The sequence below is a fragment of the Eutrigla gurnardus genome (assembly GCF_963514095.1).
Source record: "Eutrigla gurnardus genome assembly, chromosome: 20".
Lineage (NCBI taxonomy): Eukaryota > Metazoa > Chordata > Actinopteri > Perciformes > Triglidae > Eutrigla > Eutrigla gurnardus.
The window spans coordinates 14,757,880-14,778,713 of NC_139931.1; the positions used below are offsets into that span (position 1 = coordinate 14,757,880).

Sequence of the window (20,834 nt, forward strand, 5' to 3'; positions counted from 1 at the left end):
AAGACCGAGAATACCTCACTACACTGAGAACACTGTTCCCCCAACAGATGACACACATGACGAGGAATGAAGAAAGCTTATTTCCTGCGCGCACGCACGCACGCGCGCGCGCACAGTCGCATCACGCCATCGGAATCTCCGCCAGCTGCGCAGACTCAGCAGCCCTCACGTCGTCACATCAGGGTTCTCCGTCGCTGCGCGGATTTGGTCTACTTATTTATTTAATAACGCGTTATATAATCCACACCGACTTCACACACACACACACACACGCTGATCGTCCACGAGCATCTAGCGCAGCCGATGCAGTAAGTAACATTTCTGTGGATATGTGCATGTTGAGTCCCCGCTGGGGGGGGAGTGTGTCGGTGTGGCTTTGTTTTGGGGGTCGGGACTATGTATTCTTCGCATGCTTCACAGAATACGCGCTAAATAACGGAGACAGCTTTTTATTATAGGCCATGTTTCTCTCTGACTGATCCGTGTCACATCTCAGCGATATTTGACCGCCAGCTGATGTCAGTGAACGGATCCCGAACCTCTCCTTTTGTCCAAGTTATATGTGGTGACATTGTATTGACTGGCCGCCGATTGCTGTCCATGCGTTGCTTTACGTTTCGCCATTACGCTACAATACTACAAGGGGACAATCGTAAATGATATTATGGCATTCTATGTGAAGTGTGACCATAGACCCAAATCATGGACATGTTGCCTTTTCACCATCATGGGACAAGGATGAGATGTGACCCGGACCAGCAGAGCCACGACCCTGTGTGCATCCAGATGTTCTCCTCCTGTAGTCTACATGAGTGTGACCTCTGGATGTTTGGATCACCGTGGTCAATGATTGAAGCTGTAGTAACGTTGTGACATGACATTATGTTGCCATAACTCCTGTTGGACATGCAATGGGTGAGCTTGGGGATGGGGCGCTGACGTCATGAACGCACCACTGGAGGCGGTGTTCTGCAGCTGTTCTGACGTCACGCAGCGTGCGTAGCTCGGCCTGCATCATCACAGGCGAGATGTGTGGGCGTGAAAAACACGTAGGCGTATTCATAAAGAAAACGACACGGTGTTTGTTCTCCGGACTAATGGTGTTTCTGGGTCTAATTCACCCTTGGGTGCTGCAGGAGGTCGGTCGGTAGTTGGGTCTGATCCTAATCTAAACAGATGAGGAGGAATTGAAGGCCAAGGTCACTCACTATAACGCTATATTTTGCGGATATAGTGTTGGGGAATGATGGACAACTTAGAGAAATAGAGGAATAATTTAATAACTTATCTAGAACAAAATCCAAACTGGAGACTGAGACGTATTTTCATGTCAGACATTCAAGTAGGCTAAATGTTAAAATTGGATGTCCACATGTATTAATAGGATGCTTTGGGTAGAGATAAACCCTGAGGTACATGGGGGTTGCAGTGGACTGCAGACAAACTGAGCCAAAGGGACTCTTTGAAAGGCTCCAGGTGAAAAAATAGAAAATGTTTACATCCCAAGACCAGCCTACTTATCACGAGGATTCAACTTATGGAAACTTGTGAAATGTCTTGAGTGGATGGTTTTTTGTTGAGGCTGAGAAGATGTTCCCAATGATCAATCATGGGATGATCTCAGGTGGCCTTCCAGATAGAAACATGCAATCGATCTGCATAATAGGAAGTGCAGGGTTGAACCATTCTCTGTATTAATATAATATATTGGCTTCTGCCACATTAATAGAGATCATTCTTTTTGGAAATCTTCCCCTAGCAAGTCCCCCAACATTAGAATACACAATTATCACTGAAGTAGCCTTTTCATTTGAGAAGGGACTTAAAGGAAATGAAACTTGACTTGGGAGGTGTCGCCTCTTTTTAATCTAATAACATATATTTGAGATAAAATAGAACAATATATTCTAGTAGATACTGAGAAGTTGCCCCACACACATCATTATTTGTATGTTGTTTCCGACTTGAACACTGGATGATCTCCTCCCATCAGGTCTGAAGCCACATGACAACCCTCTGATCTTCCTCCGTTCTCTCGCTGTCATCTCTCCTCACAGCCTGTCCTCCTGACGGCCTTGAAGCGACGGCGTTGACCTGGATAACGGCTGAGTCTGTCTCCCACACTGAGGCAGTCCTCTCCAAGCAGACGGACTCACAGATACATCAGCGAACAGACAACTGTGTCAGCAACCCGCCAGCAGCCTGCAGCTCTAGCAGCAGCAGCAGCAGCGACACTGCATCGCCACCATCCTCCCTCATCCTCCTCGTCCCTGTCAATTCTGACATGGCCGACCCCAGCCTCACGTCGCCCTCTAGAACCCAGCTGCGCTCCCCCAACACCTCTCTCACCCTCTCCTTCCCCTTCCTGAGGGAGAGGAGTCAGGTATGGGAGGCAGGGAAAGAGCAGCCGCTGCCTCGGGATTTGCCCAGCCCGTTGCCAACCAAACGCAACCGCACCTACTCAGCGTAAGTATGATTCGTTATTTACCGGTTGGTGTGTGGTGGAAAGAAGACATCTAACACACAATTTGAGTTTTTCCCATATACTTTTAAAACTTCACTATATTTCAGAAGAAATGTATCTCTTTTTATTCCACCTGAACCTTTAAGTCCCTGTAGACACCAAACTAGAGCTAATAATGGCTTCAAGGCAGTTACTGCTAACGTACAATCAGCCTGTTCTCATTCCCAGGGCGTCAAATACTAACGCTTTGTCCCGCCCCTCGCAGTCTGATACCGAGGGCAAAAGGCACCCTTTAGTGCCTGTATATGAGAAACAAACACAGGACTTTCAACCAGGACACCAGTGTTCAAGACCACTGTTTGTGTCCCAAATGTGCGTTAGTGATATTTGTGATTTGTTTTCCATACTTACGTTAAATTGTTTATGTTTTACTTAGTTTATGTAGTTATCTTAAGCAGACCCATGACCTAACAAATGTGTTTTTATTTGAATTCATAATGTTCCAGAAAGTGACTCTAAGTATTTAAATTGCTGACAACAATAATCAAACAATGTAAATATGATTATGCAACATTGACAGAATCCTTCCACTTTTGATGCTTTAAGTACATGATGTTGTTTTGCCTGTGGTTTTACTCACACTACATTTTGAATGAAGTACATTTACTTAAGGGAGTATTTTTAAATTGTGATATTGCTGACATAAAGGATCTGACCGTTTCCACTACTGCAATTTGCCGATAACCAAACTGTTTGCCATCACACTTCTCCATTCCCCTGTCTTGTGAAACGGACCTGAACCATGAATTGTCTTATGAGAAAGAAAAACACGTTTGTCTAAACTGCTCCTTCTCATCTTTTCTGAAACAATAATAACAGTAAGTTGTACTGAAGTCTTTCCATGTCTAATGTAAGAACTTTTCTATTTCTCTCTCTGGCTGCAGTACGGTGCGTGCTCACTCAGGTCCCGTATTTAAGGGTGTGTGTAAGAACTTCTCCAGGTCACAAGGTCACGGCTTCCTCCGACCCTCCCACGGTGGCGAAGACATCTTTGTACACATATCAGAGTGAGTGGCGATAACACTGAACACACTCTTAGACGACAAAATCATACCGATTTCACAGCTGTCGCCTCTTAAAACCACAGCAGACAAACCCGCCATCAATAAGCTGAATTACAAATAGCAGCACAGAGTTTCTGCAGATCTGCAGCATCAATTCACTGTAAGAACTCAGCAAACAACACTGTTTATGTGTGTACTTTTTTTCAAAGGGAAAGCAATTTTTTCCAACCCTCCAAGGACTCAAGTGACACCTGCAATAAGTGGACATGTGCAGAGAGTACAGCAGTCTGTGTGGGTTTTATTCTACCCTTTTATTCAGGACAAGCAATATGCCAAAGTTACTACAGACTCAGCAAAAGCAAATAATGCAGGGTGATCCATTTATCTTACAGGCAAACAGCTGCATCGTGTGTTTAAAAGTAGGCAGATAGTTTTATGTTTGGACAGAGCTAGGCTAGCTGTTTCCTCTCATTTCCAGTCTTGCTTAACTAAGCCAAGCTAATGGCCTCCAGGCATCAGCTTCATACTTGTCGATATCGGTCTTCTTATCGACTCAGCAAGAAAGTAAATGAGCTTATTTCCTTTAATGTGGAACTGATCCTTTAATTCACCGGTTCACCAATTTGGATGTTGAAGCATTCTAACGATGTTGCAAAATAACTGCAGGGTCATCAGCAGATTTATGGGACAGAATATTAATTGTCTTTTTCTGCTCTTGTTATTGTAGAAATAATACGATACCATTTTGCAATTGCAGAAGTTATTAGAAGTTGTAGAACAAAAGGATGAGAACCATCACTCTAAGTTATCTCATGAGCATTAAATTGAAAACTAACAAACAACCCTTTTGTTGCTATGTTTTGATTTGTTATGGCACATCCTTTGTCTGTAACCCTCTGTACATCTATAAAAAGACAGCTCCCTTATTTTTACTCATACTTCATTGCCCTACTTTCTCTCTATTTCAGCATTGAGGGGGAGTATGTCCCAGTAGAGGGTGACGAGGTCACGTACAAAGTGAGCAGGGTCCCTCCCAAGAACCTGAAGGTGCAGGCGGTGGAGGTGAAGATCATACACCTCAACCCAGGGACGAAACACGAGACCTGGTCTGGCCAGATCATCAGCTCTTAGACCTGAACTCCGGGCCTGGTGGGTTGTGCTGGGCGGGGCTGGGTGGGGGATGATGGATCTGTCGGGGAGCTGATAACTTCTTTAAATCCTTTCTTTAAAAGTATGTTTTACCTACACAGGGAAGTTTCCAGAGTTTAAAATAATTCAGTCGTTGGTGTCGACTCACAGAGCTGATAGGCTCTGTTCAAAGCTGTGTACACTGATGACTTTGCTGTGTATGTAAAACTGACCATTTATTTCCTGTTTGGAAAAAGAGACATTTGTTTTTTTTAACTTCTATTTTTGTCGTGGCTGCAGGAATAAAAGTCAGATTTGAGATAGGAGGGTGAAGCAACCAGCGAAGGATCAAACTTCTGAATGGGAGCTTGGAGGCTTCATTTTTCACAGATTAGCTGTGTAATTAAACACTGGGAAAACTCTGCAAACTGAGGCATGACAGCTGAGTGTATGTGCAAGGAAGAGAGTGGTTAGGACAAAAGGCTGAATTCAGTTTTACTTCCCGTCTTTGCAGCTGTTGTGCACTTGTTTATTTCACCCAAGTTTCCAGGATCACATGTCGGGTGCAAGTGTGGGTCAGATGACTTGTTATCACAACCTAAACAGTGCAGACTTTGGAAGAAACGTTGAATTTAAAAACAGAGATGATGGATGTTAAAACCAGTAATTAAGGGAATTGAAAGTTGAAGAGATTTGCATTAATAAATCAGTTAATAACAGCTGATTTTGCATTCAAACTCAAACGAAATACAATGGTACACTGTTTAAGTTTAAAAATGGAGAGTAGAAAAGTGAGAGTAAGTGATTTCAGTTTGTCTTAGACAGAAAAGGCATGAAGGGACACCAGAAAGTAGGCAGATCACATTAAACCAAGCATGGATATTTCAAAAATATGAGAAAAAAAATGACGCATTTTACTGTGAATGGAAAGCGATTGCAAGTATTTTCCTGGGAAATGCATATCCTTGGTTGTATTGTCTTGTTTGTGGTAATTTATTTGAATTATTTATTTGATGATTTGTGCGTGTCCTCAGATTACAAGCTCTATATTTTGGATAATAAAGTCGAAAAACTTGCACTTAAGAAATTTGAACTTCCACTATGAAAACTGCCAGAAAACCTGCTCCAGACACGACTGTCAGGGTTTGTTTTTCTGTTTGAAAGCATCTGGAGCCAGGGACTGCTGATGAACAAACAATTTGTAAATCTCTTTTTCTATTATCAGAAAAGAAACATGTATCTGTGTGTGGTTTATTAAACGTAGTCAGTGTGATGGTGAACGACATGACTTCATAGTTGGTGCCAAAAGAGATCATCGTCACGTCAGCGTTGTTCGTAGGATTTGCTCAGTATACTGTAAGACGTTTTCTATTATATCTGTTCCATGCATCTCGTCTATCTGTCGGTGTCACTGCCTGAATTGGTTTATCATTAGACTTTGTTTATTGCTGTCACATCGAAGGGCACTTTCTTTTGTGGAGTGTGGACCGTGGTGGTGATCCTCATAACTACTTCTACTGAGCCCTGAAAGAACATTAAAGCATTTTATGATTCACACGTCTCATGGAAGCAGTGTTTCTTTAGTTACGCGTGGGAGTGAGTCTGGAGGAGGAAGAGGAAGAGCAGTATGAACACTGGTTAACATGTGATGAGAGATGAGGTCAAGATGTCCTGTCAAAGTGTCCTCAAACTGAATCATCGCTTTGTTTCACATCATTCAGTGATTACCATTCCATCTCATTACATTGTAAACCATGTATTTTTGGGCTTCTGAATAAATAAATGAGATGTGATGGTGATTCAGGTCTGGAACCCGGCAGAGCTCACTCACTGGGAGTTGGTTTTTGTTAGTCTTCAGTCTTCATTAGTAAAATAATCGTATGAACTATGAGGCTATAGATAATACGGAGGTGAGGTAGAAACTAGATATGAAAAAAAAAAAAAACCTGCAAAAAAGTTGCCACTTTTCTGTGTCTTACTGAGCCTTTTGGGAAGCATTTAGCTGTGGGGGCTAAAGAAAAAACAAACATGCAACTAGCAATGTTGGATGTCAAAGTTTAGTATAGGTGCTGAGTATTTGAATTACAAACATGATCTTTTTCATTGTTATTTATTGGTAGAAGTTCACCTCGGACAGGTGAATCTTTCTACACACAATTAACACTCGTGTGCCTGCCAAAAAGTATCGTCATGCACTGCCGAATGAGATGAAAACAGAGAATAAATGCTCAATTTGTTAATATATTCTTCAAAAGCTAACAGCCACAATTTGAATATTTTATTTTTAAAGTATCTGTGTGGGTTTGATTTGAAAGTGTCTGGCGACTCCTAGTGGTTAAATGTAAAAAGACACTGCTGCAGCCTCCTTCACGACGGAGTGCTGGTTTGAGAGTGAGTTATGAAGAGAGAGCTTTTCTGAGGCCCTGTTGAGTCCAGCAGGGTAAAGAACATTGGAGAGCTGAGGTCAGTGTCATGATATCAAATATGTTTTATTGCAATCAATTGAGGCATTTTTTTTCATAAATGACTGAAAAACATCAAACTGATCCTTTAATCAATTAGCATTAGTGGCACATTAAAAGCTTGTTCTCTGCTGTGCATAAAAGTCTACATGATTCTCTTCGTCTTTGAGGTTAAAATCATGTTTACACTCAGATGATATCTGATTTATCAAAAGCCTCATATTTACAATATGATCCATCAAGGACAGAAGGACAGAACATTGACCTGTCATGGGGAAATCAAAGTGTCAGTGTCCACACATTTAAAAGTTATTTAAAAAACCCTTTAACCATCTGTTGAAAACAGCATGAATCTGACAACAAAAGTAGCAACAATGAACCAAACATATGCAGGCATACAGTTAGTCAGCCAGCGTGCAGGCCGTGATTCAGATTGTAAAAATATTTTACATAAAAAGCTGTCATATCAGCTGACAATAGCTTGCAGAGTGACTTGGTCACAGTAGCTTAATTCACTGGTTAGGATGAATTCACTGAGTCAGTAATGTTCACTTTTAAATAGAACGACATTTGATATTTAAGGGATCACACAGTAAATAAACAATAAATCGCTTCCAGCTCAGAGCACATTAGAGACATTAATATACCTGGAATGACTCATATATCCTCACCTGTAGAGGAGCTTCATTCATATCTCAATTTCAACATGGACTCACAAAAGAACAAGGTTTTCTCAGCTGCTCTCTCTCACTCCAATCATCTCCTTCAACAGCGTTCAACAACAACGATTGGTATGAAATTATGCCAACATTAGTGCAAAACATCAATCTATACTCTAATAAACTCGGGAGTAATGACTTTCAACACTATATGAATTAACAATATTTTTGGTTAATTCTATGTTACATGCTACACTTCATTGCAGTGCTGTTACACTGCAGCCAAGCACATCTTCTGGCACAGTACTTTCACATACATCACGATTTAACACTTCTTCAGTTTCTGTCCCTTTAAAGTAATCATATTAATAATATGGAGAATATCAGTAGTACCTTTCAGCAGTTCAATAGGCTGTGTTGCCTAGCAGAGACCTACAGGCGGGACTCAGAGGCATTGTGGGGAAGGACCGGGGACGGGGGGATTGGGGCATTGCAGGACATCAAGGTTCATGTGGTGGAGCATCGAAGAAAAGCTCCCGACAGAACCTGACCGTGTCCTCCGGTGAGTAGACTGTGAAACCGATGGTCCGCGGGTCGTTGAAAATTTCATAGTCGTTTCCTCCCTAAAAAGAGAATTGTCAAAAAGTAAAAAACACAAATCAACTTTCTTTCAGGCAAGGCTCTCCTAATCTACAATTATGACATTTGAGCCAGGATAAACGAAAAAAAAACTACTTCCACTTCTTCTTTCTCCTGTAGCATGGACAGCATGACTTTGTGAAGGTAAACCCCAGAATACAATAGAATCTTGAAATTGCACGACCCCTTCATTTGGGCAAATCTTAATGCTGCTGATATTAAACATGGGAGACGTTTGTTTTCAGGGCTTTCTGCCAAAAGAGGGTTGATCTTAATCCAATGTTCTTTTGGGCTTGTGGCCCAAACCAAAGCAGATTTCTGAATGAAAGGCCTGAGGGCAAACTTCTCCCGGGTGCTATTGTCAACAGCGGTTTTCTTGCAACATCGTGTCAACATGACGATGCACCTTTGCCTGATTAATGGCCATGGTTTTAGAATGGAGATACTCAACAATCAGTGTAATGTTTGAGTGTTCACATACTTATGTTCATGCAGCTTAGAAAGAATACTGTTTAACAGTGTAGTCAGTATCTCTATCCACTTCACTACATCCTCCTGTAAATCTCTAATGTAAAAGATGATCTTACGTCTGAGGTCTCGTTGCCAAAGAAGTAGATGGCGTCCAGGCCTTCTCTGTCCAGCAGCTCTAAACACAGTCTCTTGTCCCAGCCCTCTGGAAACACATCAAAGCTGATGAGGCCACCTAAATCAAAGGTGACGACAAACAGAGATCCTTGTTATCATCATCTTTAATTATATAGTCATATACACTGTAAAAAAAAAAACCTTTAACAAAACCATGCATTTTAAAGAAGAAACTTAAACAATCTGATATCCTTCAATATGTTGGATACGTTCCCACTCGCATTCTTCCTACTTATACTCAACACATCTTTCTCCAGCAGGGGCAGACCTGTACCTTTTAACAGTTCACCTGTTCAAACGTGTTGACAGGTATAGACACACTGCATTCTGGGAAAAAGGAGGTGTCACAAATGAACATACGCCCATGTGTTTATCTATAATCAACCAAGAATGTTCTATATTCAAGGATTCCAGACAACTTTGACAGGCATGATTTATGGCTGCAGCTGTCATAACAGATCATTATAGCAGAGAGTGACTTGCAGAATGTTCTTTAGTCATGACGGCTCACGTTGTTCATTTGAATAAAGGTTACAGAAAAGCCTCTATTGTTGCTGGACTGTGAGCCGAGAGACTTCAGTGTTAATGGTTTAAAGAGTCAGCAACAAGATAACAGCTGAGGAGCATCCAGCCAATCAGAGGGCTGTGTCACTCACACACCCTCCAACCCCAGACTATAAACACCTCAGTGCTTCCACCACCTCTGTAACAACCCATCCCCCGGCCGGCTGCTTTGTCTGCTTTTTTTTACTTTAACAATTAACGCAATAGGGCTGCTAAATTGACTGACAATGCATAGATGTGCACATAATCCTTTTCAGACCTGCAAATAAACCACCATTATCCTTAATGGATATGGGTTACTCCGTATGAGAGGAATCTAATACAACTTTAATAACTACTATGTGGAAATGAGTAATTGAAGGAAATTAATATTCAACATTGCTGATGTAGATACTGGGAAGGACATGTATCAAACAAACATGTCTCAAAGGGTTTGCTTGTCTTTAACTACATCTCCACTCCTCCTCTGTAATAACTAACAATTAATAAGGAACAATAGCTTTCACCTGACACCATCAGTGTCCCTGACATTCTGTGCAGACTGGATAGAGTCAGGTTTATACGACACCTATCTCAGAGTATCGGTGGTATCAGCTAACAAGGGCAGCCGTGGAGAAGCCGATAAGACACCGAGGAAAGCAAACAACTCTGTCCATCCTCCGGATCCATCGGCCTGTTTGCCTAGCGTCAGAGTCAACGGAGTGAACAGTAAAACCGCTAATGGCTCTGAGGTTACAAAAACACAAAACTGGCTTCCAGCTCAGAATGTTTGATATAATAATCAGATATTCAGAACTGATACTGTACATACAGATCGCATATATATATATATATGCACTCATGCCACTTTGTAATGCAACTACTGCACAGCAGTTTTCCTTGTAATATAAACTTTGTTTTTGTTACTTTATTTTAGAAACTTTAAGAAATGCGATAGCAATATGTTGAACTCTATGAACTCAGGCAGATGACTGGAAGTAATGTGACATTTCTCTCAAGGTATTGAGGTATTGTTTGTCTGAACAGGAACAGCCTTCAGGCGTCATCGGCAAGAGGCTCACACCACGCAGCGCACGTAGGCAAACACCAGCTACCTGATTCACCTGACTGCTGCTGGGTTGCCACAGAGAAGGAGGGACCTGTGTGTGTAATAGTTAACTGAGGCCTCCAACAAAAGGTCCTCCATAGAGCGTAGGCGTGAGGGCAGAGGGGTCTTTTTCCAACAGCGATAAGAGACAATAGACACAGATATGTTGTAAAGCTTATCATATAACTACACTGATGCATTCAGGAAGACAGGAAGAACTCAAACAAAGATGCTGAGAGAGCATGTGTGTTAAACCCATACAAACTTGCTGAATACATCTGTGCAGTTTTACATGAATATATACAGTAAAATATTGCAGGATGTATGTTTTTGTGAGGGCAATACTTGTAAAATACGTTTCTTCTATACGAGGCTTTCAGCTCTCACTTTCTCACCTTTAGTGAACCGTAGACCCTTTCCAGCAAACTCTTCCTTCAGGGCAGCGACAAATTTCTCCCTGATCTTCTCTCTCTGTGGAGAAAAGTGACAAAGCAGTCAGACTTCGCCAACCATGTTACTGACGTGTTTACTCATTCAACACACTTCTGTCTGCTCTGTTGCCCAATAACTTGAATGTGTTAAATTAATATAAAACAGGCACCTTAAATCAAGTGTGATTGGTTCATAGCTGTGATATAATAACCACCGTCTAATTCCCTAGTATCACTCTGGTCTGAAAATGATTGTCTTGACTGCTTAGCGACAACAACGTTAGCTGCTAAACCCACTACAAAACCAGCATCAGGACTCAGATGATGAGGGTCTTCAGAAGAACTATGCTAGCTGCTAGTGTAGTTCCATAGCAAACACCGTTTCATAGCAACCACTATTCCTCGGTATGTGCAGACAGCCAGTGCTGGAGGGCCTCTTTCATTGTTACTCATGAATAAAACAACTATTAAACTGGAATTACTTGATGGCCATTTTGTAAGATCTATAGCTCCTGACAAGCTGTGATATAAGGATTTAATTACAACACACCACCACACCTGTCATAATTGCTTAGATATAATCTGTGTATACATTATGTCATGCATGAATGTAGGATTCAGCTGCATCAATGTGAGCAGGTAGCTGAAGAGTTAAACCTCTGCTGCTATCTGTTTCTTCCATATCACCGGCTCTGTGAACCATCAATGGGCCGTCTGTTAAGCCGTCCTGAAAGCTCAACATTGTTTGACCTCTCTCTGTCTGCTTAATTGAGGACAATTCATGAAACCGAGAGACGAGAGACAGAGAGGCGTTCTGTGACTCTCCGTGCTTGTTGTGTAAACATGTAGGTTGTCTTGCTTCGCTGCTGTGCATTTTAACAAACTGTTCTAGCAGGTTTCAATATCATTACACACAGTTTGATGTTATTCCAAGCATTATAATAAGACAAACTTTCACATAGGGGCAGCGCAGACAGCAGAAGACTGATGTGCTAACCCACTAAAGGCAGGAACACACCGGCCCAACCGTTGGACGTCTGAAGCGTTTGGAGAGGCTCGGACGAGGTCGGGAACACATATGTTTGGTGTGTACAGCTGCGTCGGAAGCTTTCGGAGCCGCGCGGACGTTGTCTGATCAGACTGAGCATGCGAAGTCTGAGGAAGTGGGCTGTTGGACGTCTGAGCCATTGGATACTCTGATTGGCGGTGTGCTAGCGTATATAGCGAGTATCCAATGGCGGTGTGTGGGCGGGGCGGAAGTGACGATGGTAAACAACAAACCACATAAACAGAGATGGCGCAGAGTACAGATTTTACTTCGTCGTTGCATTGCACTTTTGGTTATTTCTGCACATTTATCGAAGCAATGGCTACATGGAGCGAAGAGACGGAAGAGCAGCTGATTGTGCATTGTTTTTATCTGCACTCCGTTCCGTCATTTCCTGTTTTGGAGTACTGGCATGAGACTAGCGCCACCCGCTGTTAAGGAGGCTTATTGCATCTCGCGCAAGCGCAGAACGTACACGCTGCTGTGTTGTCGGAAGCACGTCGAAGCGGTGTGTACAACGCAACTTTTCTGCCGAACGGGTCAGACGAGAGGCAACAGAGTGGGCGGAGAATGGTCGGATAAGGCAGTTGGACGTCTGGGCGGTGTGTGGGGGCCTTAACAGTTACCACTGACGACATCAGACGACAGATTGCATCATTCTCCAACCGCCTAACCACAGGGGGTGAATGTTCAAACGCAGGAATGTCACTTTACCTTGTCGATTTCAGAGAATTCAATTCGCTCCTCCAGTGTGCAGCTCCGACCGATGGGGGAAATGTTGAGCATTCCATTCCTGAACTCAATGAACGTACCCCTGAAGGCAGAAAGGGACATGCTGCTATGAAGAGAATCTCACACTCAGTGGGAGGAACAAGAAGAACAAGAACAAAAACAACAAGACATGTTAACGATTGTGTTTAAAATCACAACCAAACATGTTTTTCCTGTTTCAACAGATCAGTGATGTTAAACAATGAGATGGTCAAAAGTGTGTGTGTGTGTGTGTGTGTGTGTGTGTGTGTGTGTGAGGTCAAAATCTCACCTTTTCTTTGGCAGCTTGATGAGCCCCATGTAGCTGAGGCAGAAGTTGATCAGGTCCTGCAGCAGTTCCTCCCCAATCTGGTTCTGAATGGCCTAATGAGATGAAAATGCACTTTATTCATTAACACACTGTTCTCTGTCCCATTGTGATTAAACTGAATGTTTTTGTTGTTGCCCTGGGTAGATTGATAGCCGTAAGTACCCTAGTAGTAACCCAGCATGTATAGTTCCTTTAAAGACCACCTAAAGTGTTCATATAAGGTATGAGTCCTAAAGATTTGATTATGGTTTCCTCAATGAGATCTGAAATAAAATGTTTCTTTTTCATTACTTTTCACTTTCCACTCTTTGGATACGGTCTGATCAACATAAGCAGTTTTTGGCTCATAAATTATCCTTATTTGTCTTATGTCTTTGTAGGTAACGACCGTTTCTTTACATAAAATGTGAACATGTAAGGAATCCATGTCGTACCATCATGTAGTAGTTTGTATTTTTACTCAAAACAGACAATGTGTTGGATATCATCTGACATTGTGACATGACATAAAAAAATGGCACTGAATGCTCACTTACATGCTTTGAGAGGAGTTTCCCATCTTTGTATTGCACTGTCCCATTCTCAGCAAATACATAGTCAAACTTGTGTATCACTGCAAGAGAGGCGACAGGTGAAACGTGGCTAAATGTGCTAATCTGGTCCTTTAAAACACACAACTCAATTAACAGAGGTTTTTCCACTAAGGATTGGATGTGGAAGAATGGAGCGGCCTGCTATATTTAACTGGTAGCAGATTAGAGTGTATGTAACACTGCCTGGTTTAATCTCTCTGACCTTCCCACTCCATTGGCCTATACCTTGCAGCTACCGGCAAAACAAGATTATCCAGCAAAGTGAAGGTATGTAGAAGCTGATGATATGATAACAATAAAATGCTCCTATAATTGGCTTAAAAATGCAATAAATCCTTCATTATGATTATCCATCAACCACAACATCACAATCATCTTTGCGTCACCTTTAGCACACTTGGCAAGGTAATGAAACCACATGGCTCCCTCTTGGCGCAACATCTGCATTCCAGTTGCACGCTAATACTTACAGAGCGTTCATTCTGCCCATGCAGCAGTGTGTGCTAACTCAGCCGGGTTGTTGGCGCTGCAGTGTGAGGGCCAGTGTGTCAGTGTGTTCTGGCAGCAACTTTGGGAGTCCCCGATTAATAACATAAAATCAACTGAAGAGTTCCACATTGGCTCAGAAATGGCACATGCGACTACTTTTTTAGTGGCTCCCAACGGTCTGTTAGGAAATCTTATCATGATGAGTTGAAATGCAACAATTAGTCCTCATGAGACAATTGTTAGCTCAGCTTCCCGGATCGTGACACAGAAGAAGGAAATAAAGGTGCTCAGGCCCAAACTAACTAGTTTTGTGCCCCTTTTTAAATTAGCCTAATCAGTTATTCTCTGTTAAACTGCATAATGGCCTGAAACCAACACTATTCCCAAGGACCATCCTCTCTGCTCCACTCTCTGTGGACTAGTGTCAATTAAGCAGACGTTACAATAAAAAAAGGCTTTGTAGAATGATACACCATGCAGTGAATAAAACATCTGTGGTTAAGACAGTTAGAGGACTCACCTTCATCCCCCTCCCCGAGCTGCTCAGCTATCTTGGAATAGTCCGACCCTCCCACGATGCCGATCTTCACTTTCCTCCGCAGAGTCTGGAAAAACTCATCCAACTGTGGGTCGATTTTCTGCAGATCACAGGAAAATGCACTGCACGTTATTGCTTCAACTGCTAGAGCTCCCTCTCAAAAAACACACAAGCTGGAGCTATCATTAAAAAGCTAAATCTGTGTGCACTCTGTGTTACTGAAGCATCATTACATGGAAGAGAGAAGCGTGGACTACTCCGCAGAAGTAGCCTTTGAGACATTCAAATCTGGAGCAGATTTCCAATTACTCCAACGCGTGGAAGAAAAGTGCACCCTCCCCCATCACCCTGTGTGACTCCCCAGTCGACACCGTGGAGGCTTTCTGCTTCTTCCATCAGCCAGGACCTCAAGTGGGAGCAGAACGTCAGCTGTATCACCAAAAGGGCAGCTTCCCTTCTGCAACTGGCCTCATCAACAGACCCCCACTGACAGACACACTACCCCCCCCCCCCCCCCTTCCCCCACCACCACCCATCACCTCACACAAATATTTGCATCATTCTGAATACAAAATGGTAAATATCATTTTATTACAGTACAGATGTATATGTATGTCTCGCTTTTATTTTTGGAAATTGTCTTATTTTTATTTTTGTTCCCGATTTTGCAATAAACTCCTTCCTGATTCTGATTTCTGATACAGAGCAAGAAACCAGGCAGACGCCTTATGTAACACACACACACACACACACACACACACACACACACACACACACACACACACACACACACACACACACACACACAGTTACCTTTTATGAACCCAAGCATTCAAAACCAATGGCCCATCTAAATGAATACCATCCAAAAACTAGGTTAAGGCAGGTTTTCCTCCAGAGAATTTACCTCATGTTGATTAAAAAAACGAATTAAAGCCCACGTGAGAGGACAGTATCAGGGCAGAACTTAAATAGGTGAGCAGACATCAACAGAGCTATACATTACCAGACGACAGAGCACACAGCCCCCCATGGCGCTGCAGCCCCGTTGAAGGAACATTATGGAGCATTGCAAGGGGGGAGGAAGAAGCATAAGAACAAGAAAACGCTGTTTGAGGCAGCATGTGGGGTTCGGAGGACACAGTGTGCTCTAACATACAGAGAAAATGATTCAGGGGCTAATTATGCGGAGAAGAGGTTTGTAATAACCGATACGCTGTGATATCGATGTGGATGGACGTGTGCTGCTCACCTCTCTCGGTGGTGTCAGGGTCCCGTCCACGTCGAACAGGCAGAGGACGTTTCGCTCGGACGAGAAGCCATTTAATTTCTCCATTTCGTCTTCTCTTTTGAGTTATTGCTTGTTTACAAATTGCACGTGACACAGGTCCACGCGCGTGCAATCAAGCACGTAACTAAGCACATTCACGCGATGGAGAAAGTAATTCAGTTCAAGTATCCAGTAGCAGTCAGTTGAAAACACCCAACATAAAACAGACTTTTAGGTTGTACAGTAGGTGAGTTCAATCTTTCCGTTCGGCTGCCGTTTCTTCTTCTTCTTGAGCTTCCTGTCGGAGTCAGTAGGCTGCTGCTGTCCCGGTTCGGCTCGGTTCACTGAAACCTTTAGCTCGCATCAACAAACACGGCGCGCAGAACGTGTCGTGTTTCTTTTGCAACATCATAAGGTACTCACCCGGCAGCCAATCACAGCCAGGGTGACGTGACGTAACCAAGGAGGCGGAGCGCTGCAGTCGAGAGACAGCTGACCCCTCACCCACAAGTGGAAGTGATGGATGCAGCACAGAAACAGAGCAGGAAACTACTGAGGATGTTTCAATTAATAATAATAATAATAATAATAATAATAATAATAATAATAATAATAATAATAATAATAATAATAACAATAACAATAACAATAACAATAATAATAATAATAAATAAATAAACCACTGAGGATGTGTTTCAATTAATAATAATAATAATAATAATAATAATAATAATAATAATAATAATAATCGTAATACTAATAATAAATAAACTACTCAGGATGTGTTTCCATAAATAATAATAATAATAGTAGTAATAATAATAATAAATAAACTACTGAGGATGTTTCCATAAATAACAATAATAATAATAATAATAATAATAATAATAATAATAATAATAATAATAATAATAATAATAATAATAATAATAATAATAAAAACTACAGAGGATGTGTGGCAACACATTTTTTACAAGAGTAGTAATACCTTAAAAACATGCATACGAGTAAAAATTAAGTAAAAGGTTAAAATGAGATTCATGGCAAATGGGTCAGATTGCATAAAAAGTAGTGATATTCTTTTACATATTCCAGGGACTGTGGTAAATGCAGGTCCCGCGGTGGTGATTTATTTTAATCAGATGGTATGCTTATGTTAGTGTGTTAAAAAAAAAGTAGATCAAAGCAATATATCACCTTGTTTAGGATGTTGCACCAGATCTTGCCAATACACAGCCCTAATATTGGCAACATATGCCTTTTATATGACTGTTAAGAGATTGTTTAAGCATTATGTTACTTTCAAAGAAAATGTTTGATGCAAAAAAGGTATGGTTGTTTTCTATTCATCTGATCTCTATATGTCACATGAACCTTTCTCTTGATTTGGTATTATAATAACATCATGCTTTGCTACAGTGACAGGCCTGCCAACAAACAATAGTGGAGCTGTTAAATCCATGTGACAAATGCACCTTTTCGGTGTATGGTACTTAATAAATCGATTTATTACTGAATTCATAATGCAGGAACATGCATATAATGTTTTTGATTAACAAACCAAGACTAACTTCAGCAACATTATGTCATGTTAAAATGCCACTGTTTAGTATTAGGAACAACTTTCTCGGCAGCGTCTCCATTGAGCCAACACATCCACAAGAGGGCAGAATGGCAGAGAGATAGAGTTGGTATGGTGAATTGGTGTTGATGAACATTTCTCACCATCTGTCCGACATCAGTCACGCTGTGTTTGTCGACTAAAATGATAAACTGGTCATGTTTGCCAGACGAGGTCAGGGCACTTATAACACACAATCCTTTAGATATGACAATATTTGTTGACATATAAGTAATGTTTACATGGGAAATGTCAACTTCCATAAACTAAAACTGGAAAAAACACTTCAAATTGGTCAGTAGTGCAACTTTGCCTAAATATGAATCCTTATTTTAGATGTTTATGAAAACTGAGCAATAAGAAATCACCAAAACGTATACCTCATATGAAATGTTGAGCTGTAAGATTACCACCCAGTTAGAATTTTTACATCCTATTTTTGGAATTATTTGGCAGTTTGACTTGGATTCATTTGTTTGATGAAAGGCGTTCCTTTTGTGTGGGTGTGTTTGTCCTTTAGTAACTTGTACTTGTTGCATATCATGGAAATAAGATTTTATCGTGTTGTTGTTTTTTTGTAGTTTTTTGTGATTTTATATCCTCCTTTGCATTATGCTCATAAAATTAAACAAAACTAAAAAATATAACTTCTTTAATCACATATGATGAAACAGGTTGTAGGAATCCTTGATGGGGCAGTTATGCAATAGGTGACAGACTTAATACTGGCACCATAAATCACTTGTATGTTTTATCTTTTACGCATTTCTCAACAATCATAAATCACCAGAGCACAGACCTGGTTCAGAATAAGTGATAGTGTCAGAACAACAAACAATTTGACCCCTTTTTTTGGTTTATTATATACGTTATGTATCTTATGTATATATAAGGTACCTGTTGGTATTAAAATATTTATGTTATGAGTTCCCTTCAGTGTGGCGAAAGCCAAAGAATTTGGTGTCATCGAGGTCAGTCAGGTATTTATGTGCATGATTTATTAGTAAGACGCCATTGATATGGTCAAATTGTATGAGGAAGGAGGTAGCAGAGGGCAATTATTGACTTATAAACAGACTAATCATTAGCTCTTGAAATAATGAGCATGCCACTTTATCTGACTCTGACCTCAATTCCCATGTTTCCTAAGCAGACGTGGTCTTGCTTTAACCTTTATTCAAGACTTAAGGCTGGCTTTAAAAGAAAAAGAAGGGTTATTCTCAAAAAAAGTTAACCCGTCTCTCAATTCTTGATGTACTTGCACCAGGCTCAGTTGTTCCTGAAGATGTCAATCTTTAAAGGGACAGTTCATCCCCAAAACAAAAATCCACATATTTCCTGTAGAAGAAAAATGTGTACCTTTGATTTTAGGGCGAACTGTCCCTTTAAAAACAAGTCATAATTAGCAATTTCTTTTTAGAAAACACAACAGTCATTTTCTGAAATAGCTGGGCACTGTAGAGTTGTGGAAAATGTAATCAAATAAGAATGAATAGTGGGCTTAGTGGGAACTATTTTTGGATACAGATTAATATACAATATTCCTCGGTTTGTGTCTTACCTTGGGATTTTGTGACTTTCCAGGTTTACAACTTCATTTGAACTCCCAGTCAGGCTTACTGTTTTGGAATGAGATGAAAATGAAATGTCCAACAGTCCAGATAAAACAGTTTATCAACAAACATGATGTTTTGTCAATGTTTTTACTGATTGTTAATATAAAAATCATTTCAGTCCATAAGCAATTGAAATGACAGACTTTATCACTCAAAAAGGAAAAAATGTTAATTCCTCAGAATAATAATAATAAAATAATTCCTCTCAGGTTTGACAGTATAATAATATATAACACCTATACTATATACTATACTGTATCTGCTTGTTCTCATATATTACATGTGCATTGAGTGAAGCAATCAAATTCAAGTGGGCTCTGATTTATGGCAACAATAAATATTGAATTCCACATGTCATATGCATCATTTTATAACTCTGTTATTCAGCCTGGCATATATTGCGTCTGTGGAAACTTGCTGAAATATAGTTCACTGGGTTTAATAATTGTCTGAGTTTGTTTTGGGTAGAGGAGGTGAGAAATATGTTCTCTAAAGGCTAATTTGAGGTTATGCTTATGTGTTACGTGTTACCCCAATCCTCCTCTTTCATATGTGTGTTTGCTCAGACTAACAATAAATGCCATGTTAACAGTGTTCAGTTGCCATTAAACAGCCACGATGAGACAATAAAACAAAGAGACTTGTTCCTCTTAACACATTTCCATTTCCTCTGCCTGATAATACGCCAGGGTGTGTTGAGATGGAAAGCCTCTTCACATGAATCCCTAATGGGACTTAATGGCCGTGTACCCCAAGTCAACCGTGCTATTACCACGTCATGCATGTGTGTATTTGACATTTACGACCCTGTAAGGTGGCGGCCAGACAGGAAGCTGAGTGATGATGCACTGTACTGGAAAGAGTTCTGTTGAGCACCTTTAGGGACAGAGCCTTCAGCGTGGCAGCCCCCCACCCTCACACCCCTGATGTGTTTAAGCTTACAGTCCCGACTGTTTCAACTTCACCAGCAGGTGCAATGTTGAGCACCAGAAATATTTCTGTTTGTACGCGTACACTTTTTATTTGGTTTTGTAAGGATTAAAGCTCTTTCTCAAAATGAGGTGACACTGGTTTATGAGCAGTTTAACCAAGACTTTTACAGGCTTAATCCACCCTGCTTTTATAGCAGACAATATTTATCAGCTCCACACAAGCCTTCACTTTTATTGCCCCCTGTGACCTTTGCCCCTCTCACTCCGCAAGCTACCCCCCACCTCTGCTTCGAACAAAGAGTCTTCAGAACAAACAAGATTGTGTAAAAAAAAGGCAAAATATTAGTCAAACTGATTCCACTGTCAATGTACTTGTTTTCTTGTTGCCGTTCTACGAGAAATGAGAACTATTGATGAGCTATTGTCAACAAAGCTGGCAAAGAAACTGGTGTTTTATTACCACACTTATTTCAGCCTATAATGGACTGACTGGTCACTGCAGA

General features: G+C 41.0%; 3 protein-coding genes across 3 annotated transcripts in view; 1 reads left to right on the forward strand and 2 right to left on the reverse strand.

Annotated features, from left to right (window-relative positions):
- Positions 1–20,834, reverse strand: part of LOC311031310 (uncharacterized protein) — a 55,797-nt gene that overhangs the window by 19,264 nt on the left and 15,699 nt on the right. The gene's annotated exons all lie outside the window — the stretch shown is intronic.
- On the forward strand, positions 148–6,506 carry csdc2b (cold shock domain containing C2, RNA binding b). The gene is made up of 4 exons (XM_084037173.1): positions 148–308; positions 2,058–2,466; positions 3,409–3,531; positions 4,497–6,506. The coding sequence occupies exons 2-4, from the start codon at positions 2,285–2,287 to the stop codon at positions 4,657–4,659; spliced, it is 468 nt and encodes a 155-aa protein (XP_083893299.1). The 5' UTR covers positions 148–308; positions 2,058–2,284; the 3' UTR covers positions 4,660–6,506.
- On the reverse strand, positions 7,619–16,538 carry pmm1 (phosphomannomutase 1). The gene is made up of 8 exons (XM_084037542.1): positions 16,145–16,538; positions 14,875–14,992; positions 13,809–13,885; positions 13,234–13,325; positions 12,906–13,005; positions 11,108–11,183; positions 9,004–9,119; positions 7,619–8,400 (listed from the first exon to the last, which is right to left on the reverse strand). Exons 1-8 carry the CDS (start codon positions 16,226–16,228, stop codon positions 8,278–8,280), a joined length of 786 nt encoding a protein of 261 aa, XP_083893668.1. The 5' UTR covers positions 16,229–16,538; the 3' UTR covers positions 7,619–8,277.

Coding starts and splice junctions, on each gene's coding strand:
- pmm1 (XM_084037542.1), bottom strand. CDS start 16,228: ATGGAGAAATTAAATGGCTTCTCGTCCGAGCGAAACGTCCTCTGCCTG. Junction 13,886..14,874: donor GCTCGGGGAGGGGGATGAAG/GTGAGTCCTCTA, acceptor CCTCTCTTGCAG/TGATACACAAGTTTGACTAT. Junction 11,184..12,905: donor AATTCTCTGAAATCGACAAG/GTAAAGTGACAT, acceptor TTTTCTCCACAG/AGAGAGAAGATCAGGGAGAA.
- csdc2b (XM_084037173.1), top strand. CDS start 2,285: ATGGCCGACCCCAGCCTCACGTCGCCCTCTAGAACCCAGCTGCGCTCC. Junction 2,467..3,408: donor CGCAACCGCACCTACTCAGC/GTAAGTATGATT, acceptor CTCTGGCTGCAG/TACGGTGCGTGCTCACTCAG. Junction 3,532..4,496: donor ATCTTTGTACACATATCAGA/GTGAGTGGCGAT, acceptor TCTCTATTTCAG/CATTGAGGGGGAGTATGTCC.